Source organism: Pagrus major, chromosome 23 (genome assembly GCF_040436345.1).
Source record: "Pagrus major chromosome 23, Pma_NU_1.0".
NCBI lineage: Eukaryota > Metazoa > Chordata > Actinopteri > Spariformes > Sparidae > Pagrus > Pagrus major.
The window spans coordinates 10,696,332-10,718,996 of record NC_133237.1 but is presented as its reverse complement, the minus strand read 5'-3'; the positions used below and the strand labels follow the sequence as shown (position 1 = coordinate 10,718,996).

General features: G+C 42.4%; 1 protein-coding gene across 1 annotated transcript in view; it reads left to right on the top strand.

Annotated features, from left to right (window-relative positions):
• Positions 1–22,665, top strand: part of grin2aa (glutamate receptor, ionotropic, N-methyl D-aspartate 2A, a) — a 147,320-nt gene that overhangs the window by 75,935 nt on the left and 48,720 nt on the right. Inside the window, exons 2-3 of the mRNA XM_073494370.1 lie at positions 15,703–15,869; positions 21,172–21,600. Coding sequence (XP_073350471.1) covers positions 15,703–15,869; positions 21,172–21,600 — 596 coding nt within the window. The remainder of the gene's footprint in view (positions 1–15,702; positions 15,870–21,171; positions 21,601–22,665) is intronic.

The window sequence follows — 22,665 nt, the reverse complement described above, 5'->3', positions numbered from 1 at the left end:
AGTTAAAAAGGGAGAAGGAGCGAGAGATAAATATTTTCCCCTTCGGCTGATTTGGCTGAAAATATCTGACTCATAACGTCTTTGATTTGCAAATTACGGTGAATGTTTTTCTCACCGCTGTACCCGATCTATCCCTCCTTTCTTTGTCTCTCTCATCCCAATCTCCATTCTTCAATCTCCGCTCATGTTTCCCCAGATGCAAAGCGTATGTTCGCCCCTGTGTACCCGTAGACGCATGCATGTGTGTGCATGCTCATTAACATCACCGCAGTCTGCAGGGGTGTGATGAGAAGGGAAAAAAGCTCCCTAAACAAATCAACAAATCGCAGCCTTATCTCTTATCTGGCCCAGCCAATCGCATGCCGATCTTTATCGCCGACATCAACAAAAATGCTCGGAGAGACAGCCAGAGGCTGGGGTGGGGGGGGAGTAGAAGATGAACAGAGAAACAGAGGTGTGAGGCGAGGGAGAGAACAAGCAATAAAACAGCAGAGAAGATGAAGGAAAAGAAAAGCAAAGATAAAAGAGAGAGACAATGGAAGGAGGATCAGAGAGAAGAGGAATGAGAAAGAGGGTTTTGCAGGACTAAAATAGACCAAGTCAAATGAGAAAACTAACAAACCGTATCGAGCACCACCAGGAGTGTGCGCGCGCTTGTGTGTGCGCGCGTGTGTTACTGTGGTTCAGTGCTGCCATTATTAGGTGATGTAAAGAGCTAATGCAGTGTTAAATAAAAGCTGCACTTGCTTCATTATTCATGGTGTCTGGGGTCACAGGCCCAGGATTGTGTGTCTGTCTGTGTGCGTGTCTGTACACGTGTGTGTGTGTGTGTGCAAGTGCTGTATGTATGAAGAGTGTGTGAGGGTGTGTGTGTGTGTGTGTGTGTGTGTGTGTATCTTGCAAAATTCTTGGCCACAACTCACTCTCTCTTTAAAGAGGATTTGAAACTTTGAGAGCTACAAAGTGGGTCAGCAACTTTGTCTCCTCTCCTCTCTCCTTGCAATTTCCCTAGTTTAACTTTCAGGGGAAATCTTAGAAGCACCTGTAATGGTCAAAGAAACTGCAGTAAGACTTTTCCACACAGTCAATAATATATTTCTTGAGGGGGGAAAAAAAACTAATGAGTTTACATTCAGCTGCTTCGTTCCAAAATTATTAGCGCCCGCCTTTGAAAAGCCGCGTTGCACAAACCTTGCCGTACGAACGTGTTCATGACCCAGTTGAGTCGCTCCCCCTCTGTTGTGTGAGCGGTGATCCACAGATGCTCCTCTCCGCTCACGACTCAAGTCAGAGAGTATTACTGTCCTTTCGCCCTCGTACGAGAGACCTCAGCAGGGCCGCGTGAGGACGACCCTGATCCTCCAAGATGTTTGTCAGCCTCGTACCAGCGTCACGGATGACTCATTTTTCTTTTCCGTCATACTTGGCTGTTAACAATGTGACCGTGTGCACTTTCTGTATGTTCCCTATGATTAAGTGAGCATGTCCTAGTTGTTGTTTTTCTTTTTAGTCTTTATTTATCCAGCAGAAAGCTGATGCTTATCTTCTTCATATTCATACCATCTCCTACTGATGGCCACTGAGGAGCTCTACTGAACTAGTGGCTGGTTAAACGTTATGTTAAAGGTGCACTATGTAGTTTTCAGGGGGCAGCATGTCATCAGAGTAACCACTAACTGCTGCTACCTCTAGCTACTGTTATAGCTACTAAGCTCAGTTAACCATGCAGGTAGGGCTCCTATAAGCTGACTGATGCCCACACCAGGAGCTCGGAGCATCAGGGGAAGTTTTGGTGTGGTCAGTCTATCACTCTACAAAATGGCTAGCTGGTTAGCATGCTAACTATTTTCATTTTCAATAATTCTTGTGATTATTCTCAAGATCAAGGGTTTCATCCGTTAAAAACCCCCAAAATATTCAGTTTGCTTTCACATAAGTCAAATAAAGGAAGTGAATCTTTACATTTGGGACACTTTAATGAGCTAATTTGGTATATTTGCCGAAAAATGATCAAAAGAGATGATTTTATGTGGATCACCACTAATGAGAAAGAAAGATAAACTGAACAAGCGAGCGTCTTCATAACATTTTCACACCTCTGACTCTCATCCTGCTGTTTGCTTGTGAGTGTGATTCTATTTGACAAAATAATGCAACGAGCAGCCGCTGTAAGGTTCTGAAAAGAAGAAAAAAAAAAAAAGTGGTGGCGAAAAATAAGGACTGAGTGAATGTGTGAAGTTACTGATTAAATCACACATCACACAGCTCACCCACTTCCTCTTATGCTGATTCTACGTGCTGAGTCAGCCAAAACTGGCACTGATAAGGGCCGACTGAAGCCTCAAAGATGAGGGGGTGATGTTCTGTAAGAAACACGCAATGGGGGCCCGATGGTGGCCATGATGCTTATTGAACAATGTTTCCCTCTACATTTACAATAGTTGTACTGCTTTTCGTCCTCTGCTCCTCCACTTCCTTTCCTCCTTCCTTTCCTCCCTTCTGTTCCTCTTGTCTGATCTCTCCTTTCTCTCGTCCACCTTGCCTTTCCCGCTGCCCCCTCTCCTCCGATCTTTTCCTCTTTTTTTCTTTTCGTCTCCCTCTCTTGTCATCGCTCCTGTGCCCAGAAATGTAAGTGACCCATCTGTGATAGCAAAAGGTACATTAGGCATTAGGGAGTTCCCCTCCAGCCCTGTGTGTATATGTGTGTGTGTGTGTGTGTGTGTGTGTAAAACTCTGTGCGTCTGTGTGTGTGGTTAACAGATATCGCCTGATGGACTCCTCCCAGGGGTGCTGTCCGTCTGCTTGGCCAATGAAATGCAGCCAATTACTCTGCAGGCCTCGCTGGCAGCCAATCAAATGGAAATGGGAAAGCTTAGAGATGACGATGGGGTTTAGGGCAGAGCACTTATATTGCACTTTGTTAATGTAAAGAAAGTGTGTGTGGAGCGAACTGCGCTCTTCCAATCTTTCTCTCTCTCCTGCTTCCTCGTTGTTGTAATATTAATGATGAATGTGAGTGTGGATGTGAGCACATTTGAACAGAGTGGAGTGCTGCAGTGAGTGCAGCAGCGAGAGAGGCACCCTCCAGTTTGAGTTTAAAGGAATAGTCCAAAGTTTTTGGGATATATTCAGAAAACAGCGGTGTCCTGGCACCAGGTTTGTCGACCAAAAACCAAAACTACTAACACTGACCTGTTACCGCAGCTGGAGATGCTGCATAGAAGCATAGAACAGCGTTGCAGCATTCTCCTGAACTACTGAACTAGATGGGGACTTGTTTTATAATGTGAAAAAACAATCAAAATCAAAACATAAACAGTTCGTCCAACATAATCCAAGTCTCCAGAAGCCCAGAGATCCCAAACTGATTTAAAAATACGTTATTTACACTCTTTTTGTAGCTGAATCTTCACTGTAGCTGCTATGCTAAAAGCGTTAGCGTGCACCCCGTTTGAGGTGGATGCACGTGCTTGACCACACGTCAAGGGTGTAAATATTGTCTTTTGAAATCAATTTTGGATCTCAGGGCTTCTGAAGACTTGGATTACGCATGGCGAGCTTTATGGAGCAATTATATGTCATGCTTTTTTGGTTGTTGTTTTACATTTTAAAACAAGTACCCATCTACTTCAGTTGTTTTGGAGAATGCTGCAACCCTGTTTTGTGGTGAAGCTCCAGAAATAATTTGAGGACTAAGAAACTTCACCCAGTATGCCATCTGCACGAGGGTGAGTAGATCATGACTGTATTTTCATTTTTGGGTGAACTTATCCTTAGGCTAACAACAACTGACTCCAGCTCTGTAATGAACACACAGACATGAGCCTGATCTTCTCGCTTCACTCAGAAAGAAAGCAACAGATTCTGTTTCCCGTTCCTTTCCATGTCCATAACATATCTCCCCCACTTCTCTCCTCTTCCCTTCCTCTCTGTTTTCACCCTGCCCTCACCTCTTTATCTTCCTTCTGTCTTTCCTCTTTCCCCCTCTCTCGCTCCCTGACATCATTCCTTGCCCTCTCCTCGTCTATCTTCCTGCCACTCGTCCCATCCGTCCCTCCCGCCCACCCCGCTCCGCTTCGTCCTCTTCAAAGTAGGTCTCTCCGTGTCAGTGTCTGTCTGTCGGTGGCAGTGATGAATCAGAGACACTGGCAGTGTAGTTAGTGATGACCATAACAGCTGACTGGTGCATCTCTGTAGGGGAAACTGTCAGCACATTATGCAGTATTGATTTGCCCCCATGTAGTTGTATGTCAGAGTAGAAGCATGGGTAATATGATGGGAGATGGCATGTCGTTGGCACTGTTATATGTTTATATGTTCTGGCTAATATATCAAGTTAATAAACAAGTTGCATGGGGAATGTTTATTAATTTATCAATTTATTTTATTTCATAAGTTCTAAGTAATTGATGTTAATGTGGTCAGTGGTCAGTGAAGCTGGAAAGAGGCTTAATCACCTTCTTGTCAAGAGTTAGGTGAGAAAATTGATACCTCACTCATACATGTGCAGTAAATATACAGCCAGCAGCTGGTTAGCTTAGCTTAGCACGAGGAATGGACTTCCTGTCATAGCATCACAATGAGTTGTTTTTGTCCGGATAATAAGATATAACGTGTAAATGAGTTAGCTTTAGAGGCACTGGTTGGCAGACTTTACATTTGGACAGAGCTAGTGTAGTTTTCCCTTTCTTTCTGGTCTTTATGCTAAGCTAAGCTAATTGTCTCCCCACTGTAGCTACATATTTAAAGGTGCCATATGTAAAAATTGTACACCTGTTGAATTATACTCCAAACAAATAGGTGGCAGCATTTGGCCAGAGTAATTGCTATCTTCTGCTAACTGTAGCTGCTGTTAGCTAGATAGCCATCTGTGCAGCTAGCGATTGCATTAGCTGACTCTGCCCAGAATGGGAGCTTGCTGCTCCTTTAACATAAAGTGGTCTAGAGCCTTTTCTAACCAGGCAACCATGTCAAGCTGCTTCTTAAAGAGTGGATACTGCTGCATGATTGCAAATTATTAACCACCCAGTTAGCAAAACCCTCGCACCATCTGACGAGGAGGGCTGGGTGAGCAAAACTCAGAGAAGTAGGTCACACTACGCACAATTTGCTCAGTTTCTACAAGCATCTGACAGATACAGCAACGTGCCAAAGGTGGCCAGGTTTACTCAAATGAGTATAAATTATGAACTGATGACACATTAATAGCACACATTAAAACAGTTTTTAGAAACTGCGCGTTATAGATACTTGATTCAGCCTCCAGTGAACTCTGACTTAACATCTCGAGTTAAAATTTGGAACAGATGCCCTGCACTGGTCCAGGCAATCTGCTCGACATCAAAATATTTGTGGCGGCGTTGACCTGACTAAAGTAATTTTGCACTCAACTAATGTAATATTTCTCCTCCTTTAATTTCTTTTCATTCTCCTGGTTGGGGACTGCTGTCTTCTCTTTTTTCCCACACGTACGCCAGCTGAAAGATCAAACTCGGTCCCTGGTTGGCGTGCTGTGCAGAAGCTACTCTGATGTTGTTCCTGAAAACGTGACATTAAGATCGAAATGATTTCACACCAGCACCCGTGCTCCCTCACGTCGCCTCAGCGTTTCTTCCGGGGCTGCTTTACGACTCCATAAATGCAGGTCTAGGTGTTTTGTTCCCGTGTAAATCTGGCCTTTGAGGCCTTTGATTTTCTTGTTTTTCCTGGGCAGTGGGTGTTGTTCCATTCTGTTTGAGCTGAGGTTTATATTATGTTGTTTGTGTCTTAAGAATGAACTCAGCATGATACACAGCCCTCTGGCACAGATACACACACCAGACTTATAAATCCCTTTCACTTTGAGTCGAGAGCGCGTGCGGGTTATCTGTGACTTTACGTTTGTGTTAATGTGCATGTTTGTGCGCTTGAACTTCATACGCTTTCTTCTCTAGCATTATCTCTCTTAATAAACAGCTCCTTAGATTAGGTTCACGATTTCATCTCCCTACATCCTGTTGCCTTGCACTGAACTCTCATCTTAAACGCTTCAATTCTTTAAAACCCTTTAAGGCGGCTGCACACTGAGTGCCTCTACACAGGATTACTTTATTCAATACTTTAAAAAGAAAACATGTTTCAACAAGTAATCCTGACAAAGAGGTTTCTTGTTGAAATATTACTTATGTATTCAATAAAGCACTACCCGCGTTGAGGATCCGGCTGTGCAGCGACTCCTAATTCAGTTTAATTATTTATTTTTTTATGATTAGCACCTCTGCTCATCCAGTGGGATTTTTTTTCTCCCTATCTTTTGTGTTCATTCAAAAGCCTGCCAAAGTGTGAGGTGAGTACAGATGGAGAGAAACGCAGGGGAGGGTAATTGAAGGGTACATAATGAGGAAGGAAAGAAGGAAGGAAAAAGCCAAAATGGAGGAAGAGCTGTGGGAAGGAAGGAAGAGGATGGAATTAGTGAAGCCTGATAGATAGGGAGGCAAAGATACATAGAGTAATTATGATGGTTATGGCTGTTGATGATGGCAATATTGACAGTGAAGATAATTTTCATAATGATGACTCTGTTATGACTGCGGAGGATATAATGATGATGCCAGCCATTTTCTGTGCATGTGACAGGTGTGAAAATGTACAGTATGTCAGAGACTGGTGAAGGCAGGCATTAGGATGGTGAGTGGGAGTAATCAGATTACCAAGAAGTGGGAAATTGCAGCGGTATTCCTTTTTCTACATAAACGCTTGTTTGCTGTTGTAAATATCGGCATTTTCTTGCTTTATTTGATTATTTTAGTTGTGAAGTAGAAATCCTCAAGACAAAACCTTTAAAAGATGGACAGAATAAGCGTAACTTTCCTTTCTTGTTCATCTTTCAAGCCACCAGATTCATTTTTTGACCCCTCGTGGGTGTCCCGACCCTTACGTTTGTATCCCCTGGGCTACATCTCGATATAATCTGACAGCCCACATCTTTAGATGATAATTGGTCACAGCGGAAATTGAGCATTTTGGTGGCATTGCATTCATGTAAGCATTTAAGCCATATTCTATTTGGTTGTTCATTTCTTTTTCAATATGATTTTTGGGCAAAATTGTGCACTAATACCAGCTTTCCCAGCTTAGGTGTAAGGTTAGGTCCCAGAGGAGTGTAGCAGCATATCTGCCTTATTAGAAGAGATAGGGAGTGGGTGGGAGAGGGCAAGATGGATAGAGGGAGGCGAGAAAAGACAGAGCCCCTGGACAGAGAGTTAACGAAAAGAAAGGGAGACACAGAGAGGAAGATATTGGACTTATTAGAGACGAGAGTGAGTGGGAGAAGAGGGCGAACACAGAGAGACAAAGATAGAGACAGAGAGAGAGGGATGATGTTATTTTGTCAGTGTTTCCCCGTGGGGGCTCGACTGCTTGTTAAAAAGTCCTGACAGAGGAACCACAGCAATAACACACAAAGGCTGTATATACTCGCACACAAACAGACTCTGCCCCTGTGCGATATACTTTGAATAGGTTTCTTCCTCCCTGCGTGCATTATCTCCAAAATGGACTGCATTCATGCCAAAAATATTCCTCTATGACGTCAAATACAGCCTTGTTTAATAATCTTCGTGTGTGTCTTTGTGTTTGCAAGTTTCTTTCTCAGTTGAAGGCTGCTGTTTCCCTGTAATTATCATCCAACATAAACACAAAGATATCTGCTCCCCTCTTCACACCGAGTAGTTTATTAACAGCCAACACAAACATACTTAAAGAACACACACTGATATTCACAGTGCCATCACTTGATCTGCTTAGTGTTTTAAAACGCTGTAATCTAGTAGAGACTGGATAAACACACTTTCATAAGACTCTGTCAGAGCCGTTTACAGAGGAATGCAGTAAAGGCACATAATGTGCTGTAAGTAAAAGACTGCACCACAGCAATGCTATTAGTGCAATCAGATTTCTCTCTGGCCATTATGAGATGGAGAAGAAAAACAGAAGGAGACCTGGTTTCTCAATGGGTTTGTGCGATCGCTACTTATTGTAATGTCTAAATCACCTTTGCACATACTGCGAATAAGAATAGCATTATACTGTATATGTGTGTTCACCATATTACTGTTGCTTGGATTCCACATTTGACTGCTGTTTGTCTTTATGGAGGCATGAGTCCTCTTCCATGCTATGTTTATACCTATAAACAGCTATGTTTATACCTATAAACATAATTGTTATGGCATAAGGACATCAGGTCAACAAAATAGAGTTGCATTTCATGGTAATATTTATGACTTAGGTCAGAACTTCGCTATGTCTTCACTAGGTACGTATCTACGTTACGTACCTAACTGGAGTTACAATATGTGCTTGACATAACTTCACTATGTTGGTAAGTTAAAGTAACTCACTGTTTAGTTTTGGTTTCACTCTGGGCATGAGCAGTGGTCAAGAGGTCTAACAAGAGAGTCAAAAACAGAATTAATGTAATAAGCTGCTTTCACAGACGACCAATATGGTTGTTTTTCTGATGAGGACGGGCTGAATATAGAGTGGTAGTACAGTGGCGTAACAATGTTTCAGCACCATGGACAGAGCCTTGCTGCTCCATACATGAGGATGTTACAGTATGTTCAGTGTCTTTGGCAATTTTAAGTTCTGTGTCATCTTCTAATCCTGAGTTGTACCTATTTGGAAAAAGATCTTTCTTTAAACTTTCCTCTTATCCCTTCATCTACATCTCCTTTGTCTGGATTCAACAGAGGATATTAAAAAGGGGTTGATTACTTGTTGGAAGCAACATGTGGTCTTGGTGCCAACAGTGGGCTGTTTTCACTGTTTTCTTAATATAAGTGATAATATCTCTTCTTCCTGCTGAAAATTGCCAGTTTAATGATGTCTTTGTTGTTTGGCAAACATAGAGAATATAGCTTGGGAAACATATAACATGGCTTGAATCCTCATTTCTTTAAATTGGGATAAATCCAACCCACCAAGCAGCACTTGTTTCAGCAATGTTTCAACTTTCATAATTGCCTTTTTCTGTTATTTCTCCATCTTCCTACTCTAAAATGCTCTGTGGGAGGCAGAAGTGAGCAGTGCCAGCCTATACATCATCACATTTTGTACTTTTGGAATCTGTGGGTACACTTTCTACCCTCTGTGTATCTGTTTGTCACGAGTCTGTCTGATATTGTGTCAGCGCCAAAAATCTTAACAATATCGTCAAAAAGATTGTTTTAAACGTACATCAGAGAACGTCCTAACTGTCAAGCCAGGTGCACTAAACATAAGCATCGCATCATATATTTTTGACACTAAGGAGCCGATGCTACATTCGCAACTTGATGCTTTGTAGACAACAAGTGGAAGAAAAAAGCTTCTCCGACTTCATATTACCTTATCGCCTACAGCCATAAAATGTAGTAGGCAGTAAACTAAATCATATTATTGGTGAGTTCTGCTCTCTGCTCGTACTTTTTTATGATTTCCTGTCAGAGCATTATATTGCCAAAAAAGCAAACATCAGTCTGATAAAATCAGTGCCTTTACTGTAATCAGTTATTTGATCATTCAGTTTCTCAGGGAACGATTTTCTTTTTTGTGTGGTTTTTGGCTGTAGTGACTCCATCTGTGTAGTTTATATGTGTGTCTGCTTGGCATTTCAGTTTGTTTCCACAGACATTTCGGGCTCTTTTGTTTTGCTGCGGCTATTTTTATGCCTGTCTGTTTATATTTAGTAACTGGCCACCGAGGAATTTTTGTCATATCAGTGTGTTTCTCCTCCAGTGGACGCCGCAGAGCTGTTAAACCCGGCTGATAACACGGTATCTGTGGCAGATAGAAGTGATACATGAACATATGTGACAAATATATGCAGGTTTTGGCGTGCATACGTGCTATCGGGCCTTTGTCTCGGTGAGTGTGTACCTCCCGAACCCAACAAACACTCGTCTGTTTGCGTGTGTGTGTGTGATGTTTTTGTACACGTGTGTGTGTCATCAGACCAGACAGTGCATGATGCTATCAGCAGCAGAGGATATGAGGACTACTATTTATAACTCCCCTCTATCTCAACGTAGACACACTGTCCTGCCCCGCGGGGTAGGTGCGTGTTTGTGTGTGTATGTGCGTCATTGTGGCTGTGTTTGTCTGTGTGTGTGTGTGTCGGCCTGTTTGTGTGTTACATGCAACAGAGTGGGAAATTTGAGACCAGGAGACTGTGAACGTGATAGACGGAGCAAGAGGGGCAGAGCTGTGAATGAAAGGCTGTGTGTTTGCGTATGTGCGCGCGTGCCGGTGTTTACGCGTCGGGCGCCGCGCGCCGGAGGTGCGAGTGGAAAGAAGAGACATGTCACACTTGACAAGGGTGAAATGAGAGGATACGATTGGCTGTTTTCTGATGTCACGGATTGCGAGCCGTCCCAATTAGAAACAATCACACGCTGCTTAGTCACTCGATCGGTCTCTCCTCCACCCATCTCCGCTCCTTTTCTCTCCATCTGCCCTGCATTCACATTTTCTCACTCTTTGTCTCCAATTTCAAGTCTTTGTCAAACTTTGTCTGCCTGCCACTCTCAGGCTCATTTGCTATATTGTAGTGTTGTTTATTCTTTGCGCATTCTTTATCTCCGTCTGCCCTTTTTCGGTTTCCTTTACGTACCATCTGTTATTTTTCATCTGCCTTCTTCCTCTCTGTCTCATTGCCTCCCTTTATCTCTCTCTCTCTCTCTCACAGCTGCATGACAAAAACTGTGTGAATAAAAGAAATGGGATGAGCAATAAAATGTTCCATTAAATATAATAAAAGAGCGCACACATCAAAACAAAATCGAGTGACTCCGTATCTCTGCTGGCGTCTCTCTTGGATAGAGAAAGAACAACAGAGAGGCTTCAGATGACAGGAACAGGATTGAAGGTGTGGTTGTCTTCTCTCCCTCAGTAGGAGAGTGAAAATAAAGACAGAGATGTGAGGTTTCATTCAGTTCTTTGTTGTCCTTAAGAGTCTGCTTCAGTCAAGTGTTCAATAGAGGTGCCTCTGGTCTCAGAATTATAGGCTTGGCCAACTTAAACTGCCCATTTTGGAGACAAAATACTGAAGCCTGCTGCTATTATTTCCAATCACGCAGTCGTGCAAAATGAGAATTTTCTGCCCCAACCTGAAACCAAATCTCCTCGGTCCAGTTTCTGTTTGGGTTCGATATGATGGGATCCTGTGAAAATAAAGAGGCACAGTTTGGCCGGCACAAATGAGCACAGGCACGTGCCCAGTCTCATTTGAGACCAGAAACGAGCAATTATTTTGATTAAAAGGAAGATTTTTGTGCTGTTCTCTGGTAGATTTTGGCTTCCTCCCCTGGGGTGCCTGGAGCTTGTATCCTGTCAGACAGGCACAAGCAGGCAACAACACATTTTAACAGCCACACACAAACAAGAAACACTGGCAGAATTCAGACAGAATTCTGTTGAGATTACTCATAACTGGTCAAATTAATTTTGCATAAATGTTGCCGTTGGTATCACAATATTATTATCGCTTTCCAGTGAAAACCTTTGTTAAAAAAGTGTTGATTTTTCAAGTAAATCGAAGAATTTAATGTGCCGTTATGGATTCTCACAACTCTTTAAGATAATTCTTTACTGAATCCCTGAGGAGACATTTGGATGCTACAGCAGCCAACAGATGGAGTATGTATAGACAGAGAGTGAAACTTAAAGGTGCAATATGTAAGAATTGGTCACTTGTTGAATTCATAAATAAATAGGGGGCAGCAAATCACCAGAGTGACTGTAGCTGATGTTAGCCAGTTAGCTCAGTTAGCTGTGAAGCTAGCAGTCCAGGCTGGGAGCTCTGCTGAACAAAATATAAAAACTAAATAAGGTACAAACAAGACAAGGCCTTAAATACACAGGAAGTGATGAAACACAGGTGAGCAGGGAAAACAGCGGGAAAACAGATAAAGAGAGGAGAAGAACACATGGACCAAATACACAGGAAGATAATCAGGGACATGTGAAACTAAACAGGACAATCACAAGGGACGGAAAACAAGACAAAGGGCAGGAAGTAACAAAACATGACACACAAGGATGAAGAACATAAAACAGGAAACAATAAGTAAACTAAAAACCCAAACCATGACAAGGGCTAGCTGGTTAGCATGCTAAATACTGTAACACAACACAGAGACATCAGAACGTCAAAACTGTATCCACCACATTCTGATGATAATTGAAGTCACTACTGTTGCCAACCAAAATTCTCACCTATTGCCCCTTTAAAAGAGAAACATTAAAGGTGTTTAAGAAATAGAATAAGAATATAATAAAATAGAAACTTATTAGACACAGAAATGCCAAATTTAAGGCAGTAGCAGTACACATGCTGTGCCCCATGAGTGTTGTACAACAAAATGACATAGTATTGTGATTAGCAGCAGCAAATCAGCAAAGTATAGTACTGTATATGATCTATAGTAATGATTCTCAGCCCTATACACCTATTGGATAATGCAAAGATGCAACGCCACTAAGTTCAAGAGCAGCTTCATATTCTGCATGAGAACCACACAAAGAAAAATCTTTATCAAAACAAATGGAAGGAAACATTGATGCCACATGTGAGCCAACTGTTTTGTTTATAGGTGGCGGGTCCTATGATATATGAACACACATTATTCCACATTTAACAGTCATATATAAATCTGCTACATTATACTGTTCTTTGTGACTGTCCGCATGCTCCTCACAGTCCCCTTAATATTGCAGCAAAGAGTGGGTGTATTTGCTGCTGCTGTGATGAAGACAGGAAGTGACACGTCTTATAGCATGACCTCCCTCCTGTCCCACCATGCTCAAGCGTTGCTTCAGTTTCTACCCCATTAGAACACACACACATATACACGCACACTGGGCTGCACAGGGAGGCTCTGAAGAGCACTTGAGTCTGAGCATCAAGTGAGCCGACCTCACATACAGATACAATACCATTAAAGAGCACTCAAGAGTCTCGATATAGGGGGAAAAGAGACGCACACTCGCACAAATAATGCAAACAGCGAATACCCACATTATTCAGAGGCTATCAACACAGTGGAGAAGGAAATGCTAGGTCATGCATGTAGAGATGAAATTACATCCAGTGCGGTGATATGGTTACAAATACAATGCTCTACTTACTGTCCCTGCTTTCTACTTGTGTCTATTTTCATGCCCCCGATAGCCTCTTCACTAAGTTGTGTTAGATTGACTCCGTGTCTTAAAAGTGAAGCTTTGTCGACAGGAAAAGAGCTGTATAGCATAGTCCGACACCAGCAGACCAGCAGAGTGCCTGACTAATATTAAAAAGGGCGAAAAAACATTGAGAGATTATATTTTAATGTGCGTAACTTAATCAGAACGTTTCATATACTCACACCAGTTCATTTTTTGTCTTAAAGATATATTAAGTGATTCAAATTTGGCCATGCCACCTTCTCTTTCCCTCAGTATTTGTCTATGGTGGTGTTTTAGAACCACGACCTGAATCTGGTACAGCAAACCAAAACTATTCCTTATCTTTATAGACTCATGCATCAGCACTCACTGAAGCACTTCTCTGAATCAATGTACTGAAAGTGTGTCCTATTAGCTTAAACAGTTCGACTGTTTTGTTTGACATTTTCCAGAGCCCACAGGTGGACGCTGGAGGCAGGGCTAATTTAAATGCTATGGGAGCAGCAGTGACGACAGTTCAAAGGGCGTGTTGGATGTGCTGCAGAGAGTGGAGTATCAGATGTGTGACTGTAGTTGTTCAGTGTGAGTTTTCTACCTGAAGTGGCTTGCAAGCTTTGCTCTGTACAGTATATGTGCTTTGTACGGTAGACCTTAAAGGTCACATATTGTGGAAAGTGAGATTTCCCATCTTCTTTTTTTTATTATAAAGCAGGTCTAGGTGCTCGAAAAATACTGTGAAAGTACCAAAAAGTTCAATCGAAGGGGAAATGCACAAAACCTGTCATCAGAAACTGTGCCTTTTAAACGAGTCATCAAGTGTTCTGGAAGGTTGTGATGTCACATCTGTACGTGACCACCCTCAGACACGCCCCCAGCACGGCCGTGCATGCAAAAACACCAGTAAGGCTGATGTGAAAACAGAATGGGAGGTGTCTGCTCAGGCCTGCGAGAGCTGACCAATCAGAGCAGACTTATCGGTATAGGGGCTTTAAAGAGATAAGAGACAAGGTCGAATAGAGGTGTTGCAGCAACAGTTTAAGAAAAAAATGTGTTTTCTGAACATTAAAGCACGGAAACATTTTCTATTAGACAGGCACAATAAAAGTATTGACCTGAAATTTTGTATGATACGGACCCTTTAAACATAACCAAGGTAGGCAGACTGCGTTTGAACTGACAGGAAATTTAGTATGTGTTCCATAATAAGGCCACAGCTACCTTACTTGGTTACTTGTTCAGATGTCTGGTTGTTTTCTCAGTTGTTCTTCTTCCAAACAATGATATTTCTTTTAGATATTAGGGCTCTCTGCAGACAAGATGCGTTTAAATCTCGACTTTTGCAGGCTTTATTGAGGATTGAGGCTGAGGCTAGGCGGCATCACACTCCACAGTAGCTCCTAGCATTGCGGTTGCTGCTTCATCACACTCTGTGTTTTTTTCGAGTTTAGTCACACTGTGGATGAATTCCTGTAGATGCAGGCTGCAGGCAGTGTGTTCATGTAGTCCGTTCATTTCTGTAAGTCGGTACGTGTGTGTACACACGTGTGTGGTACATTTGTTCATTTTGACAGCAGGTGTGATCTTACAAAGTGACACCGGGCAGAATCCCCTTTTCTTCATTTGTCTCCTATCTTTCACTCCAACCTTTTGTTCTGTGGCTCATAGCTATCATTCTTTTTTTTTTCTTTTCTTCTGGCTGTCAGGTTGCAGCTTCACACACACACATACACACAAACAGAAGACACGCACACACCAACCTGCAAGTCTGTCATAATTAGAGTGCCAAAGACAAGTAGTGTCAAGATAAGCCATGTGTGAACTCCCTGACATTTCAAGGTAACAGAAATCCACACACACAACAAATCACGCCACAAACAACCAAAAACAAGGCAACACTCTGTCAGACCACACATTCTCTATTGCTACATTCTTTTTTCTTTCCCGACTGTTTATCAAGATTTATTTTGACTCATTTCACTTCATTTTAATGGCCCGCACCGTAATGAATCATTCAAAATGAAGCCTCCACCATAAATGAATAGAGTTCATTAGTCCACCTGTAATAGTGCTTGTCTGCTCTGTCCAAGCCTGTGTCTCAGTTTGGCTGAATTAAGTGGCAAATGATTCTGAGTCAGGTTTAATGGAGTGGATATGTGTGACTCAGAGTGAATGTAACCCTCATTCCCCAGAACCAGGCCCACAGAGTTCTGCAGCCTGCCTGTACTGCACCAATCCAATTTAGGCTTAATTGAATTGTTCTGAGCCCCTCATCCATATATTTCCTCCACGAGAAGCTTATTACTCTCGATCTGTGTGTGTGCGTGCGTGCGTGTGTGTGTTGTGCCAAATTTTAAATGCTCTGTTGTTGATTGATATTTGTGAGATGCAGTTTAAATTAAATGGTGGACTAATAAGAGAAGCGAAACGAAAAATCCAACTGAATCCTTTTCTTCTCCTCCCTTTATCCTCCCTTCTCCCCTTCCTTCCATCCCTCTGTCCTCTGTTCTCTTTTCACAGGATGTGAAGTCGACATTCTTCCAGTTCGGTGCCTCCATCCAGCAGGAGGCTCTGCTGATGCTGAACATCATGGAGGAGTACGACTGGCACATCTTCTCCATTGTCACGTCAAAGTTCCCTGGCTACCAGGAGTTCATCAATATCCTAAAAACTACCGTGGACAACAGGTAGGATCACTTAGACACGGGCTTTGCACTGTTCTGCCCAGTTTCATTGTCATATTTAAGTGGAAAACAGTGGCCAAGATGCAGCAGCACAATGTTGTCACTTAAGAAGTAAGTATTGCCATGCAACAAGCATCTGTACATATGAGGAAAAAGACAAAATAGAATATAAACTCACCGTTTTGTACTTTCCTGTTCTAAAGTCTGGAATTGCCTACCAAAAGAGCTGGATTTGATACAGTCAGATGGCTGAGAGTAGTACTCTTTGAATGGTCTTTCATGCTTTTACATTATTGAAAGTATAAATAGATGTTATTTTGTATGAGGCGTATGCCAAGAACGTTATGTTTTGTGCATGGGGAATAAAACGCTGCTACAATGGTTCAACCAGACTGACAAATGAAGGGGCAGAAAGAGACAAAGATACCTCTGAGCAGCAGTTAAATAAGAATATAAGAAATCAACAGTCTTTGGTTGGATAATTTGGAGGCTTAGCACCAGAATCTCTGCAGATTCAAAGGTCCAGTGTGTAGAATTTAGGGGGATTACAGGGGGAATATAGTATTCATAATTATGTTATTGTTAGTGTAGAATTAAAAAACTAAAAACTGTTGTGTTTCATTACCTTAGAATGAGTCTTTTATATCTACAGACACAGCAGAGTATGCCATGATGCACCCCCATGTTTCTACAGTAGCCAAGAATGAACAAAAAACCAAACACTGGCTCCAGAAAGGGCGTTTTTCTGTGATTTTTTGAGGCCAACGTAGGGAGGGATGTGCATAAATCCCACACACTGGTCCAGGTTCCTGCGCTAGTCTCAGGTGCAAAATGTTTTCTTTAACAAGCTGGAATAAAAAGCTGTGTTGCTTCAGCCAAGCTTTGGTTCAAACTTCAAAATAGATAAACATAAATATAACAGGTGATTCCAAACTCTGGAACACTAGTGTAGCTGTAACAGATGGTGTGTTGATATTGTAGCTGGACCTTTGAGTCTGTCCACACCAATGGAAACGGAGTGCGACGATTCAGTCTGATATCAAGTAAGTTATTCCTCCCTCCATCTATCCTTCTGGGTCAAAATCATCTCTCAATGCCAACAGTTTGCACTAAGGGAAACTGAAGATAACAAGTGCTGCAGGTATGTTTTCCTAAACAGCTAATACGCTTCTGGCCCGGGCGTTTCTCCAAGCCCGTTTCCCCATTTGGTCTGTAATCTTCTCCATTATCACTGCCAATTTCCCCAGAGAGAACAGCAAGTTTACTTTTCAGAGGAGTTACTGTACACAATGTTTTGGGCCTTGCATTTTTCATCATCTCCACTCATACAGTATGTATATCAAGACAGTCAGCCTAAAAGGATTTCATCAGCGTTCTTAAACTGAATGCAGATGACAGGTAGGTTTACAGATCATCGAGTCTGGCTGTCTGCCTCACCTTTAGGTCATTTTGACTGATGCTGTGGCTCTCTGTAGAGAGAAGGAGAAGGAGGAAAAACTGCTGAAGAGAACAGCAAACCATATTTTTTGGCAAAAAAATGTCAAATTAATGATGCATGTTCAGCAGTGTTGAGATACTGGCAAGGGCCGGTGCCTGAACCCATGATATATTAAAGCCCAGCTGAGGAGGGTCTTTTTCATTAGCAGTTACTCTTTATGACAGTGGTTCAAAAGCCTTCTGCCTGTGTCTGTATTTGGTAACACTGCTTACAATTGTTTTGATTGTAAGAAGAGTGGCAACCAATGGTAGATTGAATAGGTTTAGAAATTTGTCCCTCAATAACATGTTCTCACTCCTGGCTGATTAAATACGTGGCATGGTAAGTGGCCTTGACCTTTAAACTATGATGTTCTACCTATTCTAGCACCAGTTTTGGACAGGAATAGGAATAATTAATCCGGTTAGACTTTCAAAATGAAGCTTGCTGACAAAGATTTCACATATTGTGATATGTTATTTCTGTGGACTGTTATAAACGTTAGGACACAGTCGCAACTCGGTTAGGTTTAGGCACAGAAACTACATGGTTAGGTTTAGGAAAAGATCATTCTTTGGGTTAAAATGTTTAAGTTCAGTCCCATAGTTTAACTTTATTTACTCACGTCACTTTGTTAACTTAACTGATTCAAATGAAGAGGTCGTTATCAGGCTTCAGCATAGCCTGACGACGAGTTAATCTCAATCACACACAGGACCCATGTGTCTAGAATGAAAATCCTGTTTATGACACATTTAACCACCCTGACCAACCCCCAGCTCAGATTGTTCTTGCTTTATTCTACTACTGCACTGGAGGGGCATTTCGAGAAGTGACATTAGAGGGGCAACTACAGCGTCAAACTTGGAAGCGTAGGGCCACTGACCAAGCTGCTGTGTTCATTGCATTGGGAATGAGAACAGGCTGCCCTCAAACTTCTTGTGAACTGCCCCTTTTTAGAAATATCAAGAATTGGTAATTGTCCAAATAGTTTTGCAAGCATGTTGTTTCATCGTCACCATGTTCACATCTGCAATATTCACATCGCAGGACGTGTAATGTCAAGTATGGCTCTTTCACATTCAGGCTGAACATCAATTGCAGCACTTGATAAATATTAACAATGTTCCTACTTGGTAATCTTTCTGCCTCTCAGTAGTTGTAACCATGGTGACATCTGCCTACTGTGACATCATGTGCATAGCCTCTATTGAACTATTTAAGTTATCTGGGGAAAATTCCTGCTTTTGTTCATATCTCAACATATGTTGCAGAAATGCAAAATATGGCAATGTCAGTATTGTGCAGCCCTACATGTCAGGTAAAATATATATCAAAAACTGTCAGAGTTCTGAGGTTATCAGATCCTGGATGTTTTCCCTTCCAGCTTTAAATGCCGCTAATTTATGCGTCTTCGGACCTATTTCTTATTTATGATACTTCAGTGAAAGATAGCTAACGATTGTAATAAAGAAAAGTAACTTAACATCCCGAGGTCAATATTCCTACCCTCCAGAAATGATGTTGACCACAACGTTGAAATAATAGCCATAAATGTCATTTATGAAAGGAGAAATAATAAGGCCAATTACCTGCAATTACCAGCCGTCGATTTCCTGTGTCAGCGTTCAGCCGGTGCACAGTGACTCAGTCATGGGCAGACAGTTTTAATACTGATGAAGTTCTATCATTCACAGCAGAGAGTCAGTCAACTCAGCGAAGTCATGGCTGACCCGGGCCATGGACAGAGATCATTATGTGGAGTTGAAACACAGGCCAGGTATAACGCATGAGAATGAGGGCATATTATATTTTGTGGATGGCCACATACGCAGGCTGTCTAGTGGAGATGAGTGCAGGCAGGTAGGTGGTCTTCCTGTCGGTATAATCTGCAGAATAAAGAACAAAGCTGGGCTTTGGATGGGAATGGTTGTTCAGGCATTGAACACATAATCACTTAGCTGTATGAGACACACCATACACACTAGCACTTTTTCTGCAGGTAAAAGATGTATTGAAGGGTAAAATCATTTTATATAAACATCGATTTATATTCTTATTAGTTATTTCTATATTTTATTAAAGTTCCCATGCAGTCAAATTTACTGTTTAAGTGTTTTTATCACATGTGGCTTGCTCCATATCTCACGTATGCACCAGTTTCAGGTCCAACGGGAGTTTGTAACTTCCTGGAAAAAAATGTTGATGACTCATCCTGCACTCAGAGGCATATGTTCATTCATCAGTTTTATAACTTGTACAAAAACGCAATTATTCAGTGATTTGAGTAAAACTGGGTCATGTTTTAGGGAGAACATTTTTTCTGGTTTTCCCTGCGCTGCCCTGAGGCTGCGCTGCCTTGAGCAACTCTGGACAGATAGCTTTACATGTTACACAACAAACCAGATAACCAGCAGCTTCTCAACAAACAGCTCCGGACGGTACAGAGGTGATTTACCGATTTTCCTGGTAGATAGATACCGGGCGCTTTAATGCTGACGTAAGTGCTAACTGCTGCTAAATGTAGTTAGCTGCTGTTAGCTCAGTGAGAGGTCCTCGCTGACTCAGCACGGGGTTGCCATGTTCCAAACCCCTTTGTCAAACTAGCCTTTGTCTTCTCAGAGGTGGTGTTTTTCTGTCCTGGTCCGACCTAAGTACGCTGAAGCGACTAGCAATCTATTAGCCGTTTCATGGGGACTTTAATGTCGAGGGGTGATGCAGTATTTCGTTCTCCCAAAATTGTTATTACCCATGCTGTCTCTCTGTGTCTCTCTCTTTCTCTGTTAATGTGTCTCTGTGTATCATTATCTCTCCTCACTAGTTTTGTCATCCGGGACTTGTAGACCATTATCACTTTGGACAGCGAGACGAGGACAGCAAGTCCCAAATCACTCTCATGTTACACTACCTGTCTATTGTTGGATTACTGCATGATGTTTATCGCTTTGCTCATTTCCCTACCATGTGTCACACTCTTTGACAGTCTCCAGTGTGTGTGTGTGTGTGTGTGTGATTGTGTGCGTGTGTGTATCTGTCTTTGTCCCTCACTCTGCCGGCTCTGTCATCAAGGACCTGTACTCCCAATACCACAGCATGCTGCCAGCTTATGACATATTATTTTCTTGAATTACTGACATAACCAGCATTTGCTCTGTTCCTGTTGCTCTTTAGTCCTGCCTACTGGGACCTGCTGAGTATTATCACTCGGGACATTGTGAAAAAAGTAGCAGCTGGGATGAAAAAGAGACTCTACAAACACATTATCATTTTTAATAAATGTACTTTTAGATTAAAAATGTGTTTTGGTATCACACCAATGCAGTTTCTCTCCGCAGCTGCTTTGACCTCTCCACAGAGGATAATTCCTGTGGAAGAACATCTGTCTTCAGCCACATGTTTGTGCTGGAGCAGTGTAATATTAATGAACACATTTCTGAGTCCAAATATGTGACAGGAGCTGCGTTCCACTTTGATAGCAGCAGTATTTTCTGATAAGTGCTGTCACCAATTAGCACATTGACCACAGGCACTGTCGGCCCTTTCACATTTAACAGGCCAGTGTTTGTTCTCCTTGTCCTTTGCTTGTGTGGGCAGGAACATGCTGAGTGTCATTATACAGGACCAGCTTTAGCATTTGCATTCCATTTAGCCTTAATGTGTTTCCCTCGACAATAAGCACTTTACACCTATTAGCATTCACATCGCACTTAACAATGATATTAATTATAATGGATAATTATAACCGCCCTTGCCAGCACCTGAGCAAAGTTAATAGTCTATTAGTTAAATATTAACATTTCACTCTTGTCCTCGTTATCCTTGCTTTAGTTTTGTGGGCTGGGACCTGCAGAACATCATCATTCTGGACGCCGTGGAGGAAGACAGCCGCTCACAGATCATGCTCAAGAAGGTCCAGTCCCCAGTGGTCCTGCTCTACTGCTCCAAGGACGAGGCGGTCTACATCCTGGAGGAGGCTCGCTCCCTGGGCCTCACCGGATTCGGATACATCTGGATCGTGCCGTCGCTCACCACTGGGAACCCTGAGATAACGCCCGACGAGTTTCCGCCGGGGATGATTTCGGTGTCGTACGACGACTGGGACTACCCTCTGGAGGCACGAGTTCGGGACGGTCTGGGGATCATAACATCGGCGGCGGCAGCCATGTTGGAGGAGTACGGCGACATCCCCGAAGCCAAGACGTCCTGTTACGGCCAGATGGAGAAGACAACCAAGCTGCCTCCCAGTGCACTACACAAGTAAGCAAACAATGAATGTGTGGGTGTCTATTAGGGTTGTACCGATCCGATCACGTGACTCGGAAATCGGGGCCGATCACGCCACTGAAGACTCGATCGGGACTCGGATGTTACGACCCGATCAGAGATCGGTTTTATATATATTTATTTAGTCATTATTTGTATTAGATTGTTGATATATGGGCTATTGGTGATTCAAAATAAAAAAAAATAAAATGAGTATTTACTACCACCGTTTACGACATGCGCATGCGCAGAAGACCAGCACGCCAGTTTGTTTTGAAGCGGAGTGGCGAGTTGTGGCGCACCATGTCTGCTGTGTGGAAGTATTTTAAAGTGAGTGACGAGAACGATGCAGTTGCAAACTGTCAGATATGTAAATTTGGGATATCGAGGGGTGGTAAAATATAATAAAAAATAAGGGACACCTTGGATAGTTTTCTTCGATCTTTTTAATTTTTTAAATGTATTATAAGAGTATCGGATCGGGACTCGGTATCGGCAGATACTCAAAAATCAAAGGACTCGGACTCGTATCGGGGGCAAAAAACCCTGATCGGAGCATCCCTAGTGTCTATAATGATCAACAGGAAACACCGTCAGCAATGTGTCTTTTAAGTAAAGTGAAAATAGAAAAAGCAGAATTGTGAAAGAGGTTTGTGTATTTTTATAACAGCGAGAGAGTTAATGCACATAGGAATAAGTATGTATGTTTATCTGAATGCAGGGCTTCCTGCCACAGTCTCTTTGTTTTCACCTTTGTCCCCAGTAATTAGAGACTTCCACCAAGTTTCCAGCAAGTCTGCGTGAAGAACTGAGATTGAAGAAAAGATGCAATTACTGGATAAGAGACCAAGGGATTGAAAGTTGGAGCTAAGAGAGGAAGTGTAGGAGTCAGAGAGAGAGAGAGAGGGTAGAATGAAAGAGCTGAATGGGAGTTGAGGAGGAAGTTTGTGGTTTAGGCAGCGAAGAAACAGGCAAGGGAAGAAATTGAGACTGGGGTAACAGCGGGAGGCCGCTACAAATGAGTGCTCTCCAAAATTGAAGAGCTCCGTGATGAGTCCT